Source organism: Fundulus heteroclitus, chromosome 12 (genome assembly GCF_011125445.2).
Source record: "Fundulus heteroclitus isolate FHET01 chromosome 12, MU-UCD_Fhet_4.1, whole genome shotgun sequence".
NCBI classification, from domain to species: domain Eukaryota; kingdom Metazoa; phylum Chordata; class Actinopteri; order Cyprinodontiformes; family Fundulidae; genus Fundulus; species Fundulus heteroclitus.
The window spans coordinates 41,855,951-41,874,573 of NC_046372.1; the positions used below are offsets into that span (position 1 = coordinate 41,855,951).

General features: G+C 39.7%; 1 protein-coding gene across 1 annotated transcript in view; it reads left to right on the top strand.

Moving 5' to 3' along the window:
- The window catches only part of npffr1l2 (neuropeptide FF receptor 1 like 2), a 97,169-nt gene extending 80,529 nt beyond the window's left edge, over positions 1-16,640 (top strand). The window contains exons 3-4 of the mRNA XM_012871707.2: positions 9,178-9,277; positions 12,100-16,640. Coding sequence (XP_012727161.2) covers positions 9,178-9,277; positions 12,100-13,102 — 1,103 coding nt within the window. The 3' untranslated portion in view covers positions 13,103-16,640. The remainder of the gene's footprint in view (positions 1-9,177; positions 9,278-12,099) is intronic.
- The last annotated feature ends 1,983 nt before the right edge of the window (positions 16,641-18,623 follow it).

Here is an 18,623-nt window from a genome sequence, read left to right on the forward strand (position 1 = left end):
AAAACATTGTATTACATTCTCCCCTTCCCTCAAGAACATTCAGGGCTAATTGAATTTTACATCGTAAGTATTCTTGTGTTACTGATTACTTATTGTTCAAATTTAGGTTGTGTAAAGCTGGAGTAGATGTTTTCTGTATGACAATATGTTTTTTGATAGTACTGTCACAGACCTACAAGTGAAAAACTAAAGAGCAATTTAGTTTTTCCCTTCCCCTGAAGTCCAACCTTGGGGAGTTGGGGGGGGGGGGGGGGGGTTACTGTATTGCCTACTCCTAGGCAGATTGACAGCTGGTTTCAATAGAATTGAATTGAATTCACTTATTAATCCTTAAGGTTAATTAGATGTTCTAGTAACATTCCTTATGAGTTTTTTTGTTAGCTAATGATAGTGACGTATGTGGACAGGCAGTATCTTGTGCAATAGTCTGTGTTGCAGGGGATCAGAGGAAGCCTCTGAAGGCACTAAGTTGTTGAACTTAGTAGCGTGTGAAGAGCATTCATGTTGTTCACGTCATGAAGCACCGTTTGAGTTCTTGAGTTCTTCAGAATAGTCCAAAGATTGGAGCCTAGCTTCTTTATAATCTTGGTTAGCTTTTTAAAGTCACGACCTGCGATTCCACAGACACAAGAAGTGACAGCAACAGAGACTGCACTCCACACAACCCGCTGATCAGAAAGATTTTGTTGCAAACACTAAACCCACTGAACAGACTGTTTATCCATCATGGCCTGGAAATATCACCCAGAAGAAGCTGGAGAAGGATGGCCGGGTTTCCCATCTGGACCTGTTCCCCCCACCACGCACTGTTGCAGAAGTAAAGGACAAGTGGACGGATGAATGGATGGATGGATGGATGGATGGATGGATGGATGGATGGATGGATGGATGGATGGATGGATATTACTGGGACAGAGTTATGAGTTTTTGTTCAGACTTGCATTTCATCTCTATTTACAGACTTGGCCTGTTGCTATCTCAGGTTCACACTCGAAAGTGAGAAACAACAGAACACCAAGCCGTTAAACTCCAAAACACATTGTTAATGTGTCAAAAGCTCTGTTTTTTTTCTTTTAAAGGAGCAACTGACGTCTTTGGAGTTGAATGAAGGTGGGCAGGTTTAATGAGCGCTGCATTTAGCAAATTAAATTGACAAAGAAATGTCACAGATGAATGGAAGTGCTAACATGTGATGATAACAATGAAATGGTTAAGAGGCTCCACCCATCAGAAGCACCTTCCTCTCTTCATCCCTGCTTCCACAACTTTCTGATCCAACTTGAAAAATTTGTCAGGGCTGCATAACAGTTTCATGTTTCATTGAGTCTCTGCTCTGTTACCACAGCAACATGAAACTATGCACATGAGCCAGCTCTCCACAGTCGACATAAACAGCAGTATGCTAAGGTGTATGTTAATTACGTTGAGAGTTGCTGCAGATGGCAGAGGTGTTGGAGATGTAATACTGGCAGTCATGTACTAGAAGCAGAACCAGGAGTACAAAATATGCATTCATTGAATTACTTTAACAGTTCAGTCTTTAGCATCTACCATGATCTTACATTAGCAAAGTCTTTGCTTTATTATATTTACTCCTTCTAATTGCTAATTTCTTCACTATACATGTGTGTTTTATATACTATAATTCTGCAGGTTTGGTTGTAACTGTTGCTGGCACCTTATATTTATAATAATTGTATGTATATAGCGTTTTATTTCTGTCCTTATCCCTTCCTAGACTGTACGTGGACTAGGTGATGGTAAACAAATGGCCCTATAAGAGATTAATAAAGGACTCATAACCTGATGTCTGTCCTGAAGGATTTAGATTCAACTCTGTTCTGTTCTTTAGTGGTGAAGTGCCTGGTTGGAATTGTGCAGGACTAAAAGCCCGCACCAAACAATTATCAAAAAAGGTTGAAACACTGATTAAGCAAAAGTTTGTTTTAACATGTTTATTAAATGCTTCAGTTTATAAATATGTTAAATTTTGTGTTTTCATTGGCTGCACACCACAATTATTAAACTAAACTGCAATAAAGGTTTAAAACATATTATTCGGACCATGGAAGTAGATGGAGCATAATTGTGTTGTAGAGCAAGTGGTTCAAATGAGAACTTGATATCAGGAAAAGAGAAGAAATCAGGGGCCTGTGATACAAAGCGCAATTAAGGGTTTAGGAAGGTTCAGATCTTGATTTTCACAGTGATGTGACTTGTTCAATATTTTTCCCTGAGTCTGTTGCCATGGTTATTGATGCTGGAAGCCTAACCTGCTCCAGAGAAGAATACGTTTCCAGATTAGAGATCAAAATCCTAAAAACCCTTCCGCTGATGTACAGAGAAAACGAAAATAAATCAGATAATTACTCTGCTGGGTCTTACTTAGTGAAAAAAAAAAAAAAAAAAAAAAAAAAACATATCTTTGTGTGAACAGGCTTTGGCAGACTAGTTTGGCTGTACGTGGTGCTTTTATCACTGTTGCCTTGCAGCAAGAAGGTCCAGGTTTCAAATCCTGACCTGGGGTCTTCTTGGAATTTGCATATTTTCCCACTGCATGTGTGGATAATTTCCAGGTATTCCAGCTTCCTCCTACAATCCAAAAACATGACTGTAAGGTTAATTGGTCTCTCTAAATTGCTCTTAATTATGAGTGTATGTGTGCATGGTTGTTTATCCTGTGTGTCTTTACATTGCCCTGTGATGGACTGTCAAACACTCCAGGGACTTAACCTATGTTGCCTATCAATCAGTCTATGAATGTGTGCTCATTTGTGAATGTAACTGAGTGAATGTGGCTTTATTTATTTATGATGATGTTTAATTACATTTAGCTCTCAAGGTTTTTATATATCATTTAAATAAACTCTAACTTCCCTAGTCAATAACTACTGTATTTGTCATATCCACAGAGCTGTTTGTGTGTTTCTCCTCACCTTCTGCAGGGTTTGACTGGCTAGTGTGCTCCCACAGCTTCAGCTCATTGAGCCTAAGGCAGATGCCAGATTGTTTGACTCAATAAAGGCATACCTTCATTGTTTTTATTGCCCTCTTCAAAATCATTGCAGTTGTTCTTGCTCTGTTCCTGGCTTCCTGTGCTCTGCTTCCTTGTGATTATTGGAAAAATCCTCTAAAGACTCTCTATTTGAATCTCCTCAATGCTCTTTTGGTTGCCCTCCTATTAGAAGTTGTTAGATTGCTTCAACACCATCACTTACCCACCTGCCTGTCCAACTTCCAATGTTCCTCTGTTCCACAATCCCCTTCACCTTCACTGGAAAGAAACAGCAAAGAAAATAATATTCCATCAACCACCACATGTCAACCTCAGACTCACCTTCCCTAGAACTTCTTCACCATCTCCAACAACAACAAAAACCTCTCTCCGTCCCGCAGCACAGTAGTTTCAATAAATATTTCCAAGTTTCTTGTGTGTATGATTGTTACCACTGATTGATTCTAACAATTAATAGCTGTGTGCTTTGACGTCTGTAATGCTTACTCTGACGGAGAATCCGATATACAAACCAAACACGGTGTTGTACTTAAAAGGTTTATTAAAAAGAAGGATGAACAAAAACCTGATGTTGCAAGTCAACAGTCCAGAACCAAGCAGTTTACAGTATATGCTGAGAGCAGGCTGCTCATAGCAGGAGATGATGGCTGAATAGGCTGGGAGCAAGGAGCAGGTCCTAGAGAGAAAAGGGATCATGCATGGAGAAGACGGGCAGCAAACTGGAAGACAGATCCAAGGGGCAGGGCAGGAGTTGTGATCGAGATCAGGTCAAGTTGTGGCCAGAGTCAGAAAGCATATGAGGTATCCAGCAAGGGCAAAGCAAAGAGGTGAATCCGAAAACAAGAAAAACTGGTCAGAAACAGCGATATTCATGAAACGCTGGACAGCAACTTACACTATGTCTTGGAGGTGATCTAGCAACTTCTCACTGTGAGAGGCAGGTCTTTATGTGCAGGATAACGGGTGGAGGTTATCAGGAGAGAGGCAGGTGAATCTGCTCAGTGTAATTAACAGAATGAGTAGCGCAAAAAGTGGTCAACAGCCTCCCAGCCCAAAAAACAACAGACCACAGGTATGATGCATGACAGAACCCCCCTCTCAAGGGTGGATTATAGACACCCAAATAATTAAATCTACCCCAGAGCTTGGCATTTGCCGAGGTGCTGCCACTTGGATCCCCTCCACACAACTCTCTGGAGTGTGAGCAGGAGGCAAGTCCACCTGGACTTGAACTGAGGTGTCCACAGGACCCTCAGTGGCGATAGCAGAAGTAGAAGCCTCCTCTGGACCCTCCATGGCGAGAACAGACCCTGAGGCCTCCTTGGCATGAACAGAAGGCGGAGGCGTCCTCCGGGGAAAGTGGATGGTTGACATATAGCTCAGTTCAGTTCTGATCAGAGAACCTCTGACCAACGTCTGCACTGTCAAATTACCATATTTCTTTGATATATGAAAAAGATATACAAAGCATGTATGGAACACTAAGTGATGCAACTAAGTGATGTGAATTATAAAATGTCTTTGCAAAGCCCTGAAATCAACTGTTCTAATAGTCGACAAGTTGGTGCAACCCCCATTATGTCCTTTAAAGCAGTTTTCAATTTGAACCATTTTACTAGTACAGAAATAAGAACATACAGTATTTATCTTTTGTAATATTTATAGAAGACTGAGATAAGAGATATAGGGCAATGTCACACATCTAGCAGCAGTTTGTCTGAAGGTTTTACTAGTTCAGTCTCTCCTGTGTCTGTTATATGCACAGCAACAGGCCCTTGGACGGGCACAAAAGTGTTCTTCTATGTCTGACGAGGATGAAGGATAGTATTTTCAGCATCTATTTTTATACAATTACCACTGCCAATCAGTCTGTTGCCATCCTCTGATTGTCCTCTTCATGATGCTCCAGACATTGTCAATAGAAAACAGGTCCAGTCGGTGACTGACTGAATAACACAGTTGGAAGCCGTGCAGAAAGAAGTCTGCGGTATTCCCACTGAGACGACACCAGATGGATGTGTTGCTCAGACAAAAAAAAAAAAAAAAACTGTATACATTCGTGTTAGGATCTTTATAGACAAGCAGGCCTGCTATTGCAACCCCACACCTCTACAGCTTTGGCTTCCTGCCAAACACTCTTTCCCATTGAGAGGCAATGCAATTAGGTGGAAAAAAAACTTTCTTTCAGTTCTACCCCAAAAACTTTTTCTGTTTTTAGTTGCATGTCTAGTCAATGCTAAGGTGACCTACTGACACCCAACCACTACTGCAATGACTTCTGTAAAGTATAAGTACGCTAACATAATACAGCCGTACACAGTGGCTGGTTGACTTCGTGTACTAAAGTTGCTCTCGGATTTAGTGCTTCTGATTTGACGTTGAGCTAAAGGACTATTTTACTGTTTTTAAGAACTCTGAGCTGAATTTAACCATTTCGGATTTAAAATGCTAAATGTTGAGAGTGGTCAGTCCACAACTGGACTATTCAACACTGAACAAAGAGTTATAAAATACAGTTGAAGATTTGCTGCATTAAACAATGACTATTTGTAAAAAAAATAAAAAATAAAAATTCCCTGCCTTTTGGGCATTAGGATCATCCTAGATTACGAAATTCATAAGAAGTGTAATTTTTAAATGGGTCAAGCCTGGAGTTAATTGTTTCACACTGATTACATGTTTTAAACCCTACTTTACTTTACAAAAAACTATGAATGGTGCCTCTTAGTTTCATTAAAACTGCTGTTAAAGTCAGCATGGTGTAGGTGCTTGTCCAGGGTGCTTTGATGATCCTTCTCTGCTTTACCACAGTGAACCGAATTTCCATTTTTACCCACAACAAACTGAACAATGGCCTTTCTGTCCGCAGAGAACACTATCACCATGTACATGTGTATATGGGATGGCCTGGTGGTCTAAGAGCAGAATTATCGCTCTGCTGATCTGAAGCATGGCTTCTTTCATTCAACAGCTTCAGCTTTTATTTCTGGATGCAGCAGCAGACCATAAAGTGGCGGTGGTTATTCTGCAGTGTTTTCATTATGGATTGTGGCTGCATGACAAGTTCACATGCATACATGAAAGCTTCAAGGTCACAGTTATATCTGTGACTTCTGGCTTTGGCCTTGATGAATTAAGATTATTTTAGAATCTCTTAATCCTAGCACACACTCAGAATGAGTTAGATTCTTTTAAAATCTTCTTCTGATCATAGTTCTTTTACGCCGATTGATGAAAAATGACCCAGTCTTGCTTGGAAATCCAAGTCTTTTTTCTGTTGGTTTTCCTTATGTTTACTGCATCACTGCTACATTTCTGGAGCGTGTTGCTGGTTTCAAATTATAGATTTGTTTCAATGTTAAAACTAAAATGTGATATGTCAGAGAAGAAAATGATAGATTTTTTTGGTGTGTTATGAAAATAATTAACAAATTTCATGAATTTTGCAGGATTTCGTATTGTCTTTACTAGTATCTGTGGATAGTCACATCCTTATTTTACCATCAGAAGAGGGGATCAGGGAGGTTGGCTATAGTATTAAGAAAGCCAGGTACCCAACAATTAGTCTAATATATCCAACTCATGGGCTCTATAGCCTATGCATGTCTATAAAAAGACAGAGGGACAGCTGTATATGTTTAGTGTTGTAAAAAAAAAAAAAAAAAAAACGTATATCAAAGACATTTAAATAAATAAATGTCAGGAGGTCTGATGAACGGTTTGTGCTGCTTTGTTTGATTGATTCAACCAATAGTTCCAGAGATAAAGTTTCAGTTTTAAAGTTCAGAGTTTTAAAGTGTGTGTGTGTGTGTTTTTTTTTTAAATACAATACACAATTACATTCTTCTGCTTCTGTCTCACTGACAGCTTGCTGCAGGTGGTTCAAACAGAGAAACAATTTTCATTTTTGGGAAGAGGGATGTTTTCTGTGAGGAAACTTTTGTGACAGAAAATGCTTCAGACAAACACTTTACCGCAGCAGAAATAAGTTAATGAAAATCTCAACTAACAGTAGGTCTTTTTAGGTGGTACTGTTTTGTAAAATATTTGGGCTGTTACCTTGGATGCACAGCTATGTTGTGCCATTTCTGATTTGCTGTATGTTTTCCACCTGGTAGCTCACAGCTCTCTGATTTTAAGTCTAAAGAAGAGTAAAATCAATCTTATTCTCTGTAAGCAAGAATAAAAAAAAAAAAATTAAACTCACAATGTATATACTTGCACATTTTTGTCCAGCTAGTCCAGATATGGAATTAACTGAAGAATAATGTGGGAAAACTGGGGATTACGGTACATGTAGTCATACAGTTGCAGTTCAAAGCCTTCAGCTGATCCAAAATGCTGCAGCAAGGGTTCTGATGAAAATCAACAAGAGGGATATATATTTCTCCTATATTAACTTCCCTTTGTTGGCTTCCTGTTAAATGAAGAATAGAATTTAAAATTCTCCTTCTCATGTATAAAGCCCTTAATAATCAAGCTCCATCATATATCAGAGCTCTGATTACCCCGTATGTTCCTAACAGAGCACTTCGCTCTCAGACTGCAGGTCTGCTGGTGGTTCCTAGAGTCTCTAAAAGTAGAATGGGAGGCAGATCCTTTAGCTATCAGGCTCCTCTCCTGTGGAACCAACTCCCGTTTTAGGCTGTGAGGCAGACACCCTGTCTACTTTTAAGACTAATCTTAAAACTTTCCTTTTTGACAAAGCTAATAGTTGGAGTGACTCATGTTACCCTGAGCTACCTCTATGTTGTGCTGCTATAGGCTTGTGCTGCTGGAGGACATTGGGGTCTATTTCTCTCACTCTGCGGCGTTCTCCTGTTGTTCTCCAATTTGCGTTGTTTGTTGTTATTTCAGTTTTTAACTTTTTGTTATGTCATTATTTCTTTGTAGTAGGTATACCTGGTCTGGTGTTCTGTTTGCTGTGACATCATCCAGGGAAGACAGATCATCTGCTATTACCATGTAACATAGAAAGGATTCCTGGATCAATCTGTGCTTTTTTGTCTCTCTGCTTAGTCTTCTCTAATCCCCAGTCAGTCGAGGCACATGATCGTTCACACTGAGCCTGGTTCTGTTGGAGGTTTTCCTTTCTGTTAAAGGGGAGTTTTCCTCTCCACTATCGCTTCATGCTTGCTCAGTATGAGGAATTGCTGCAAAGCCTTTGACAATGCAGACGACTGTCCACTGTGGCTCTACATTCTTTCATGAGGAATGAATGTTGCTTGTCCAGACTTCATGCAACCTGCTGGGTTTCCTTAGAGAGGAAACTTTTTGACCAATCTGTATGATTTGATGGAATTTGATTTTGGAAAGTGCCTTGAGATGACGTGTTGTGAATTGGCGCTATATGAATACACAGCTAAATACAATGAATGAGTTATAGCCTAGCCTCTTTAGCACTTGAAGACATACTAAGGAGGTAATTAATCATTTTTATTTGTGTGTGTGTGTGAACAGGGACACATTTAAAACATTCTGTAGACAGTATATTAGCCAACTCTTCAGTAGTATAATGTGTTTTATCTCACAAGCTATTTTTTTCACCATCTGTTTAGCCATTTTAAGCTGTTCTTCAAAATGTTTTGTTTCGTTTCCACTAAGAGTCACGCATCTAAAGGATTTTTTAAATTTAATTATCACAGTCAAGTATCTACTGTTCATTGCAGTTTGGCTGAAGTACTGGAGTGTGTGCCTTGTTAGTGGAAGAGCTCCTAAAAAATAGTTCTGTATTTGAGCGCTGCAATATCACTGTGCACTCTGCATTGAAAACCGTGTTATAAAAAGGTTACTATCTTGACATCTGAAGTACCTCAGCCTTAGCTGTGTGGGAAGTGCTGTTTGCCTATTGAGCAGTAATCATACTTCACCCAAGGTCAGAGTCAATTTATTTTAATTTTTCTCAATGTGCCGACCCTTTAGCTCAGTACCCCATGCTCTATGATAGCAATTAACCATTATAATAAAACTATATAACCACATAAAAAAGGCATTATGGGACTGTGCTCACACTGCCAACATGTGGATAGGAAAGATTAAAAAAAAGATCCAATCAGAACTTATGCCTCCCCTGTTCTTAAAATACAATGTAAAAACAAAGAAAGATGACGTGTTTTTTTCTAACTTTTGACGTGTTTCTTGTTTCTTTGTCTTTCTTGTAGGTTGGCCCTTCTCCAACACGGTGTGCAAGATGAGTGGATTTGTGCAGGGCGTGTCTGTGTCAGCCTCGGTCTTCACCCTGGTAGCGATTGCCATTGAAAGGTAAGTCTGGGAGGTGGGCCAGGTGGCTGAAATCCTTCAGGACCGCGATATAATATAAATGTGATTTTTAAATGGAATCCGGACTGTGTTTACTGATAAAGTATCAAGATGTTATTTTGGACCTGCTCTTTGTGAGCTCATTTCAAGTAATATGCAAACACAATTTCCTGAAAAGTTGGGTCAAGAATTTGGTAAGGGCAACAACTATTCAAGTTTAATATTAGTAAATAATTCAGGTATGTAATAGAGAGAATGTCTGATGCCTTTTGGCATCTTCCAATTTCTCTAGTAAATCTAGGTGGTGAGATAGTTACCAGCCTCCCTGTAACTCTGCAAGGATAAGGGGATAGAAACAGTGGAAGGGTGAATTATCCAATGTAGGAAATACTCCTTGATCAATGCTTTAGTGCTTCTTATATTTGCTTAATTTTCTCATAACCTAAGTCGGTCGTGGCAGATGGCCGATCACATTAAGCTAGGTTCTGTTGATGTTTCCAGTTAAAAGGGAGTTGTTATGTTGTCTTTACCACTGTTGTCATACTTAGTATGAGGGATAGCTGCAAAGTCAGAGGCTCAATGCACTTGACTGAGTTTTCTCAAATATAGTCCTGTTGTACCTTTTTTTTAGTACCTTTTTTTTAGTAGTTGGCGTAGGAAACTGAAATTGACTATATTGCATTATAACAACACAATTACATGTTTACATGGGTGTAACTGAGTCCAAATCAGTCTTATTCCATTTATTTCATTGCAGTATGGTCCAATCACACAGTCACATTCAGACTGAAGTACAGGTCAGTACAATACTAAATATAGTGTTGAATAATAACAGCCAGTTGATCATATTATTCACATTTTTAAAATCATGTCTATGTAAGGAAGCCCGGCTGCATCAAGTCATTAATGTTGAAGCAATCTCTCGCTCTCTTTAAGCATGTTGTAACAGTGGAAAGGAGCAACTCCCTTTAAAAAGAGAGGAACTTTCAGCAAATCTTGTTCCAGTATGAGCAGCAATTGACTGTGGGTTGAGAAAACTAAAAAACAAACATTAACACAGAAACACATGACTAGGACTACTTTTATATTACAAACATTTGATGTTCCGTGCACAACATTTAATTGATTAGTTTCTTTGTTCATTTCAAATAGAGGGATTTATTTCTTTATATATTTTCCTTATTTACCCATTTTGACATGGTTGTCTTTAGAGATGTTGGTTAAATCGTCCACAGAGAAATGAGACACTCAGCTCACTCAGTGTCAGCATATGAAGCTCCAAGCCGTTTAAATAAAATCTCTATTGTTAGGTGCTAGAAAGCCATGCAAAGAACCTGTTGGGAAGTTATTCGCCTTAGACATGTACCCCAAGAAGTGTGATTTAACCTGAAGCCTTTCTAAACAAAGAAATTGGTACCAAACTACCATCAGGAGGATGTTTTTCATCCATTCCTTGTCCATGCAGGGTAGCGGAGGGCTGGTGCCTATCTCCAGCAGTCACTGGATTAAGGTACACCATGGAGAAGGCCACCTAGGGCAATTTGGAGACCAATTAAAGACCAGTCATATGGTTAGACTGTGGGAGGAAGCCAGAGTACCCATTGAGAACCCACTTATGCACAGGGAGAACATGCAAACGCCATTCGAACCCAGGATCTTCTTGCTGCAAGGCAACAGGGTTATCAACTGCATCTCCGTGCCACTTGGTACAATGTTTTTTTTTTTCTTTTATGAAATACTGTCATAAGATTCAAGCATTCTAGGCATATCTATGCACACGATGGCCAAAACCAGAACCACTATTACATATGAGTTACTTTCGAGTATTTGCTGACTGTATGAGAAAGTGTCTCTCCACCATGATCAATATGGAGCCCAGAAGCTATCAAAAACCATTCTCATCCATGACAACTCCCTCTCTCATCCATAAGAGCAATATATCCACTGTGTACAGAGATTTGAAGTACATATGGATCAAGGAATATGTTCCTTTATCAATGCTTTGGAGAAACATGTTATAGTGTATTCTCAATAGTCATATCCTCTATTTGTCAGGGATCTAAGCTGATCCATTTTCGCTGCAAGGGAACTTAGATTTCCCCTGATGATTGAAAGAAGGGAAAGCGTATGATTTCTCCTCCTCCCTCTTCATACAACACTCACTCATCATGTCATGAGTAGGATTTAGAGTCGTAATCAAGGCAGGTGTGGGTGTGTAGTGAACCACAGTTGTTGCTTCTCAATGTAAACAAGTCCCATATATTGCCATGGCTAACCATCGAAAAGAGCAAAGATAGATGTTACTGTAATATTTTGACAATAATGAGGGGGAGTCATCCACTGGCTGTATTTTAACCAAAAGAGTTAGAAAAATCTGATGAAAAGTAAGAAAATCATATCAAACTGTGTAGGAAGGCAATATGCAATCTTCAAGACAGGGGTCACAAACGTAAGTCCTAGTGGACCAGGTTGCTCAAACTTTAAGACGTATCTATGCTACATCATCCACAGTGATCTTGTCAGCAGAGCTCTGGAGAGCTTGACTGCTTGCTGAGGAGCTAACTCTGCCATTTCACTCAGGTGTGGAGGACCAGGGACATAATTAAAATTTGAAAGGCACATACCTGGACTGGATTTTCTGACATCTGCTTTAACCAATTGTATTTTAATTGCATTTTGGAAAACTGATCTGGAACTGGTCTGGAACAAAGGCTTTGTCTGTCTGACCATCAGCCTATAGTTCAACGTTTAGCTTTATTTTATTTTTTTTATTTATGTTTCTTCACTAATTAGTGGCAATGCTCTTCTCTAATTTTCCACCATAGGTTCCGTTGCATTGTGTACCCTCTCCAGCCAAAGCTGACGCTGCTTGTTGCCAAGGTAGCCATTGTGTCGATCTGGGTGTTAGCCGTGGCCATTATGTGTCCTGCTGCAGTAGCGCTGACTGTGGAGAAAGTTCCTTTCCATTACATGGTTTACAACGAGGATTTCAACCACACGTTGCCCCTTTACACCTGCTATGAAAACTTTGCCAATCCCCACATGAGAAAGGTCTACACGGCGGTCCTGTTTGCCCACATCTACCTGGTTCCCCTCACTGTCATCACCTTGATGTATGTAAGCATCGGTGTCAAACTCTGCTCCTCCGCTGTCGCAAACAGAGAACCACAGTTGGGCAACGTCACAGTCCAGGCAGGGGGCAGAAGACATGCTCAGCAAGTGATATCCCAGAAAAAGATCAAGGTAATAAAGATGCTCATTGTGGTGGCGTTGCTTTTCATGCTGTCCTGGTTGCCCCTCTGGACCCTCATGATGATGGCCGACTACGGTGGACTGAACAGGGACCAGCTGGACCTTCTCACCAGCTACATCTTCCCCTTTGCCCACTGGTTGGCCTTCTCCAACTCCAGTGTGAATCCCATCGTCTACGGCTACTACAATAAGAATTTCAAGAGGGGCTTTCAGGCGGTGTGCAAGACGAAGCCCTTCTGCTGCGTCATCCAGCTGAGGAGCAGAATGCCCCGATGGGGACGGAGAGGAAGGTCTGCACAAGCACCATACGAAGGGACTGAACTAAGGGATGGCAGCAACAACCACAGCAACTTTCTGTTGGGACTAAGAAACCGTGTCCACAATGACAACAAAATGAGTGAAACGCCCGAAATAAACAGGAGCTCGAGAGTGGGGTGTGTGGTGGTCCACAAGGGGAGAAGTCTCTCAGATCAAGGGATAGAAATGGTAGCCATACATAAGAAAAGCAGTAATGGAGAGGGTTCTGAGAAGGTAAGCTCTCTGGCGGTTTCAGTGTATCAGGCGTGGGGTAACTGAGTGATAACTTTAACAAAATATGAACCAAACAAAGCCATAACATGTTGCATTGGCAAAGAAAATTATGATTTATGTATAGCAGTCATTAGACAGAGTGTTACTCCAAACCCAGCGACTCTGGACCACATCCAGTCTAAACACTTTAAGACCATGTTCCAATTTAAGTAGTTGCAGCTGAATATTACTGCTTTTTTTCAATTCATGGTCAGATGAAGGGGTTAAATACTCCAGTGTGATTACTGCAAGCATATGCCTGTAGAAAAATGCAATCTTGAACATAGATTACACCGACTGGGTAGTTGTTATCAAGAAGCAACAAAGCTGAAAATCAGCGCTAAAAACATCGACTCCAACCGTAAACACAGACCAAACATAGATTTACATCTGATTTAAAATATGTTCTCAACTGCCATTTTTCCTATGTGTATTAGATTGGTTATGAAGAGCCTATGCCTTCAGAAACAAATACAGAACCTTTTAGGCTCTTTTAAAAGAGTCAATTTGATTGCTGTTTTAATTTGAAAGAAAATGTGCACACATCAGACATTACAGAATGTGTCCTCAGTCGGCTTAATGGATGGCACAAAATGCTTAAAATCCTCAAAGGTGACTCTGGGGCACTGAAGTCAGCGCAACAAAGAGTTTCCTCACTCTGCCACTATCCTTTTTATCAAATAATCCCCCCCCCCCCCTTCATTCATGTATATCAAGAATCAGTGTCACCCTGACCTGTGCATTATGAAAAAAGAGCATTTACATTCTCATTTCAGCTGATATGCCTGCCTTTCTTCTCTAACAGCTGCATCATAGCCATGTTCTATTAGTTTTGTATTTGTAACTCCTTACAAAATGTTCTCTGTCATGACACTGTGTTAGATACTGCAACATAAAACAACTAGCATTCACTAAATAAGTGTGCCTTTAAAGAGAATGAACCTACCTCTGTTCTAAATGCACGAACGTCAGTGAAAACTCTGCGTTTAGACACAATTAAGAACTCAACAAAAACCTGCTAGTCAACTACCTCAATTGAAACCAGGTTTTTTTTTTTTTTTGTAAATAAACACAACATCAAACTAATTTAGCACCATGGTGATTATATGTTTTAGTGAAAATAAAACAAAAAAAAATGCTTGCTGTTAATAGGGTTTTCCATTTATACAGCAGATACGCTCCACAGACGCTTTCCTGATGATGGATGTAGTGCAGTTGCAGTGACACGCTCTGCAGTGAAACAAAAATGAAGCAAAAAGTAACTTAGTCCTTCTGTAGCAGATCACTGTAAAGTTCCCACCATAACAAACCTCTCTCAATAAAGAACCAGTTAGAGTCATCAAGAGGCTGCTCGCGCCTTGTGGCAAAAGAAGTACCCCCTCGGATGGTTGGACCCCTGTCATTATCTTGAAAATGTACAGTATGGAATGAAAATATAATTATCTTGATGCTGTGAAGTACACTGATATGCAGACAGCAATCAATAACAATAAAAAGCCAACAAAATGAATAAATAACAGGAAACTGTTACTTATGTGTTGATTTTTCATCATAGTGTGAATACAGATAGGTCTGTAGCACATGATATAAAAACAATACCTAGGGATAACTGTTGGAAGGTAATAAATATTTACTAAGTACCAAAATATTTACAAAAACATTTTTTTTAAACCAGCAACAACATAAAACAGCCAGGAAATTCCACAACATAACAGTAATGATAACAATCTTTGCTTCGTCATATTCAAACTGTCATGGCATTTGACTGTCAGGTCTCCACTCTCTGCAGGTTACAACATATAACCCTGTTGCTAGCTTCATTTTGATCTTTGAACAGCTGTGGTGGTTATTGCATTTTACACACCTGATCATTTTTTACCTAAATCTGGCCTTTCACAATGCACAATTTATGGACAGTGGTCTTTTGCCCTTGCCTTTGGCAGGGGAGGATTTACGACTTTAGGACACAAGACTCTGTCACAGTGTCTCGCCTTCTGTACTTGTCTGCCAATTACATACACATGCACAACTTTTCTGTTATGTAGATCTCAGGTTTTTTCACCAAATGTGTACATGTCAGTTGACTGAATATTTGGACACTTGCTAACGTCATATATCAAGAGAGTTTGATAATGTGTAACACTCTCCGTTTTGCACATTATCAATCTGTGTCTGCTCCCATCAAATTCATCCAGGGAAAGGAGGGACATTCAGCAGAACTATCCAAGCTGATTGGTCGATGTGACATCTAGTTCCCACCTCCCAAAGGTTGGTTTTAGCCAATCGTCGTATCAAACGAAACTGTAAACAGCAGGAGCCATGTGAAACCACAAGTTACGCTGGTCAAGGCACATCTTGCTGTTCTACTTTTAAAGAAGAACCTGTGTATTCTGACCAAACAGATGTGATAGCAGCAGCAACACGTGCGTCCACCTGCGCTGTCATGTTTATATTGGTTCGGCAGCTGTTGCTTTCGTCATAGCGGTTTGCCCCGCCTTAAGCCATAATACCGTTTTTCAAACGATTGAAAGCAGAACGGGAGGGACAAGATGGATTCCCGTGTGTTTATGAATGCACACACCACAGGAATTCAGCTTGCAGCCAAGGGTACATGCCACGTTCCCATTCAGCAGCGGTATCTGGAAGCCAGTTGCAATTTCCTAAGGTTAGATTTTGGGAAGCTTCGTGATGTTTGGCAGATAGTGCTCTAGCATAGCTTGACAAGCCTCCACTAGCTGCCGTACTTTCATTGCCACGCTTTGCGCACTGTGATCTTTGCTAACTAAGAGTGAATGGGTCAAAATACTAAACATGTGTATCACCACTGATGCATAGGTCATGTGCAGTGCTGTAAAATAAAAAACCCAACAGATTTCTTCTGATTTTTGCTCTTCTATTCACATATTCATTTTCTGATTCCAATCAAACCAATTTTAATATTAAATATAACCCAAGGCAAATGTAGCAAAGCAGTAAGATTGAAGAAAAAGCCGTTTTCAACCAATTAAATGTATCCTAGCAAACCTGGCTTTTTTTTGCATTTACTTATCCTTTCTTTGTATGATATAAAAACATAGAAAAAAGCCCTGCAACTTAAAACAACAACAGAGGAAATCTGAAGGGAACTTAATACTTCTCACAGCACCATATGACTCTGAAATGCATTTCTTTAAAAATGCATTTTATTTAATTTTTACACCTTTGGTTCTATACAAAAAGTTGTTTTAGTTCAGTTTTGAACTAGATTAGTAAATGCTCTCTCCACTGAGTTATTAAAATCTTTGTCTTAAAGGTTTAAGAAGTGTTTAAAAACCACACAGTGGGAGTCTAGTTTGAAGCAGCATTTATAGATGCCAAAAAGAAAATGAAAGTACCATTTGCCATTTCAAGGAGCATTGATACTGACTTGTCTAAACAGGGTTTAGAAATTAGATTGGTGGTGTTAGGGCATCTGCTAGCAGGGATATTGAGATGAATACTAGGATTTATGCAGACAAACTGTTTCCATTCATAACACAACAGAGGAAATGTCTAATACCCACTGAAAGAGGATGTGATGCTCCGCTTGTGGAAACCCAAACCCATATGAAAAACAAGTTAAGAGCTCTGGTGCCAGTGCTGGTTTGGCAATGAAACTGCATTGTTGGAAAAAAAAAGATAAGCAGAGGGTGTCAATCCTCTGTAAACTTACCCCGAGAAGTATAATTTAGGACACTAGTGACAAAATGAAGCAAAATAAAGACTCAATCACATCGTTCTTATTCTGACTTTTCATCCAACTGTTTGGATATGAGAGTAAGCAGAGAGCGGTCTACATGACTAGGTTCAAGCTCATTTACCTGGAGACAGAAACAGAAGCTCTCTAAACTGTACCCTAGCAGTCACGTACACTTGGTTGAAGGTGTGAGAACTAAATGCTAAACTCCTTGGACACAGACCAGAAAATCTGCTTAAAGAAATCAAACTGAAAATGAAAAAGTAGTGAGGTAGCAGGGTGAATAGTGAAAAGGTGAGCTGAAACTAAGGAAAGGTTAATTTTATACAGGGTATTAAAACAACACAGCTTAGAAGGTGTTTCCCAATTTCATGCTCTTGCTTGTGCTACCGCACATCGATGTGGATGCATTGATCTGTACAGCTGAAAAATATGCAATTTGCAGTGTAAATTAAAACACTTCATAACGATCAATGATGAATGGCTGATGCTTATTCATGTGCCATTGTATTATATTAAGCGTTTAAATGGATAATCATGGTTGTTGGTTATTTAACACTATTTTTCATATAACTGGATGGATTTAGCCTGTATTTACTTTCAGTTGACAAATTAGCACCTAGATGACTCCTGCGGTAGAAATGTAAACAACTATTGCCTGGCCCATTAAGAGACTTCGTTTCACAGCAGAATTGACACATGAGCTAAAAACAAATCCCACCAGTTAACTGACAGGGCTGCTTGTAGTCATGGTCGTGCTAAGATAAAGGTGTTGGAACAGTGTTACATTATTAGTGTTTACCTCAGACTGGAAGTACTGCTGTGCAGACCCAGGGAGGAAACTCTGAGCCGTGCCCCAAGTCTTATAAGACATAATAAAGCAACATTGTATGCCTGTACTAGCAGTGTGGGAAACCCCAGCAACATTTGGGTAAATCCAATATGTGTCTAATAGTGCAGCCAAAATGAAAATAGGCATTAAAATAGGACATTACCCTCTCCAACTAAACGTGAAGTGGTCCTAAATGAGGGGCTATGAGTGCAGTAAGAGTGTAAAGGCCTGCTTCAGTAAATGTGATAGATGGACAACACATTTGGGCATCATGCTATTATAAATTTCCATCCGATGAAGTGATGTTAACACTGACCTCTTCCCACCTGGAGGTAAAGCTGTTATCCGCATGTGCGCCCAGGCCTTTCTTGCAGTACCCAACATGAACTATGCACCTCAAAGGGGTCTCCCCAAATGATTGAACAGGGTTGAACCCACTGGCAGTATTCACTTCGCTGAACAATCTACGGCCTGCGTGATGTTAAAAGTTAGTCGTGACGTGTGTTGCTGTGGCTTGGTGTCGGTCGGCCATAAACGTTTCTTTATTATAAATGCTTTGACTTTCTGGTTGTGCCTTGTTGTGTTCCCCAGATAAACAAGGGTGAAGTGCAATGGAGAAAAAAAAAAGAAATAAAACAAACCTGAAGCATGTTGACATTACTTGTACTGCAAACCCTAAGTAGGTGTGATTGCTGTAAAACTGGTATGATTCTATTTCTGTGTTTGTATTAAAGATAATTGTAAGAGCAAATATGGTGGAAAAGCACAATGTTTGAAGGTTATTATTTTCAGGAAACAGACTAAGCACAATTTAGACATAATTATGCCTATAAAGTTGTAAAGCAGAAGTGATTTGACAATTAGCTCTGGAAGTTTAGTGTAAAACTTTACAGGTTTCTACTTTAGGCTTTGATCCAATAAAGGACTGCAAATCAGGAACAAACCAGATTTTTAACATCCATCAAAACTACAAACCCATC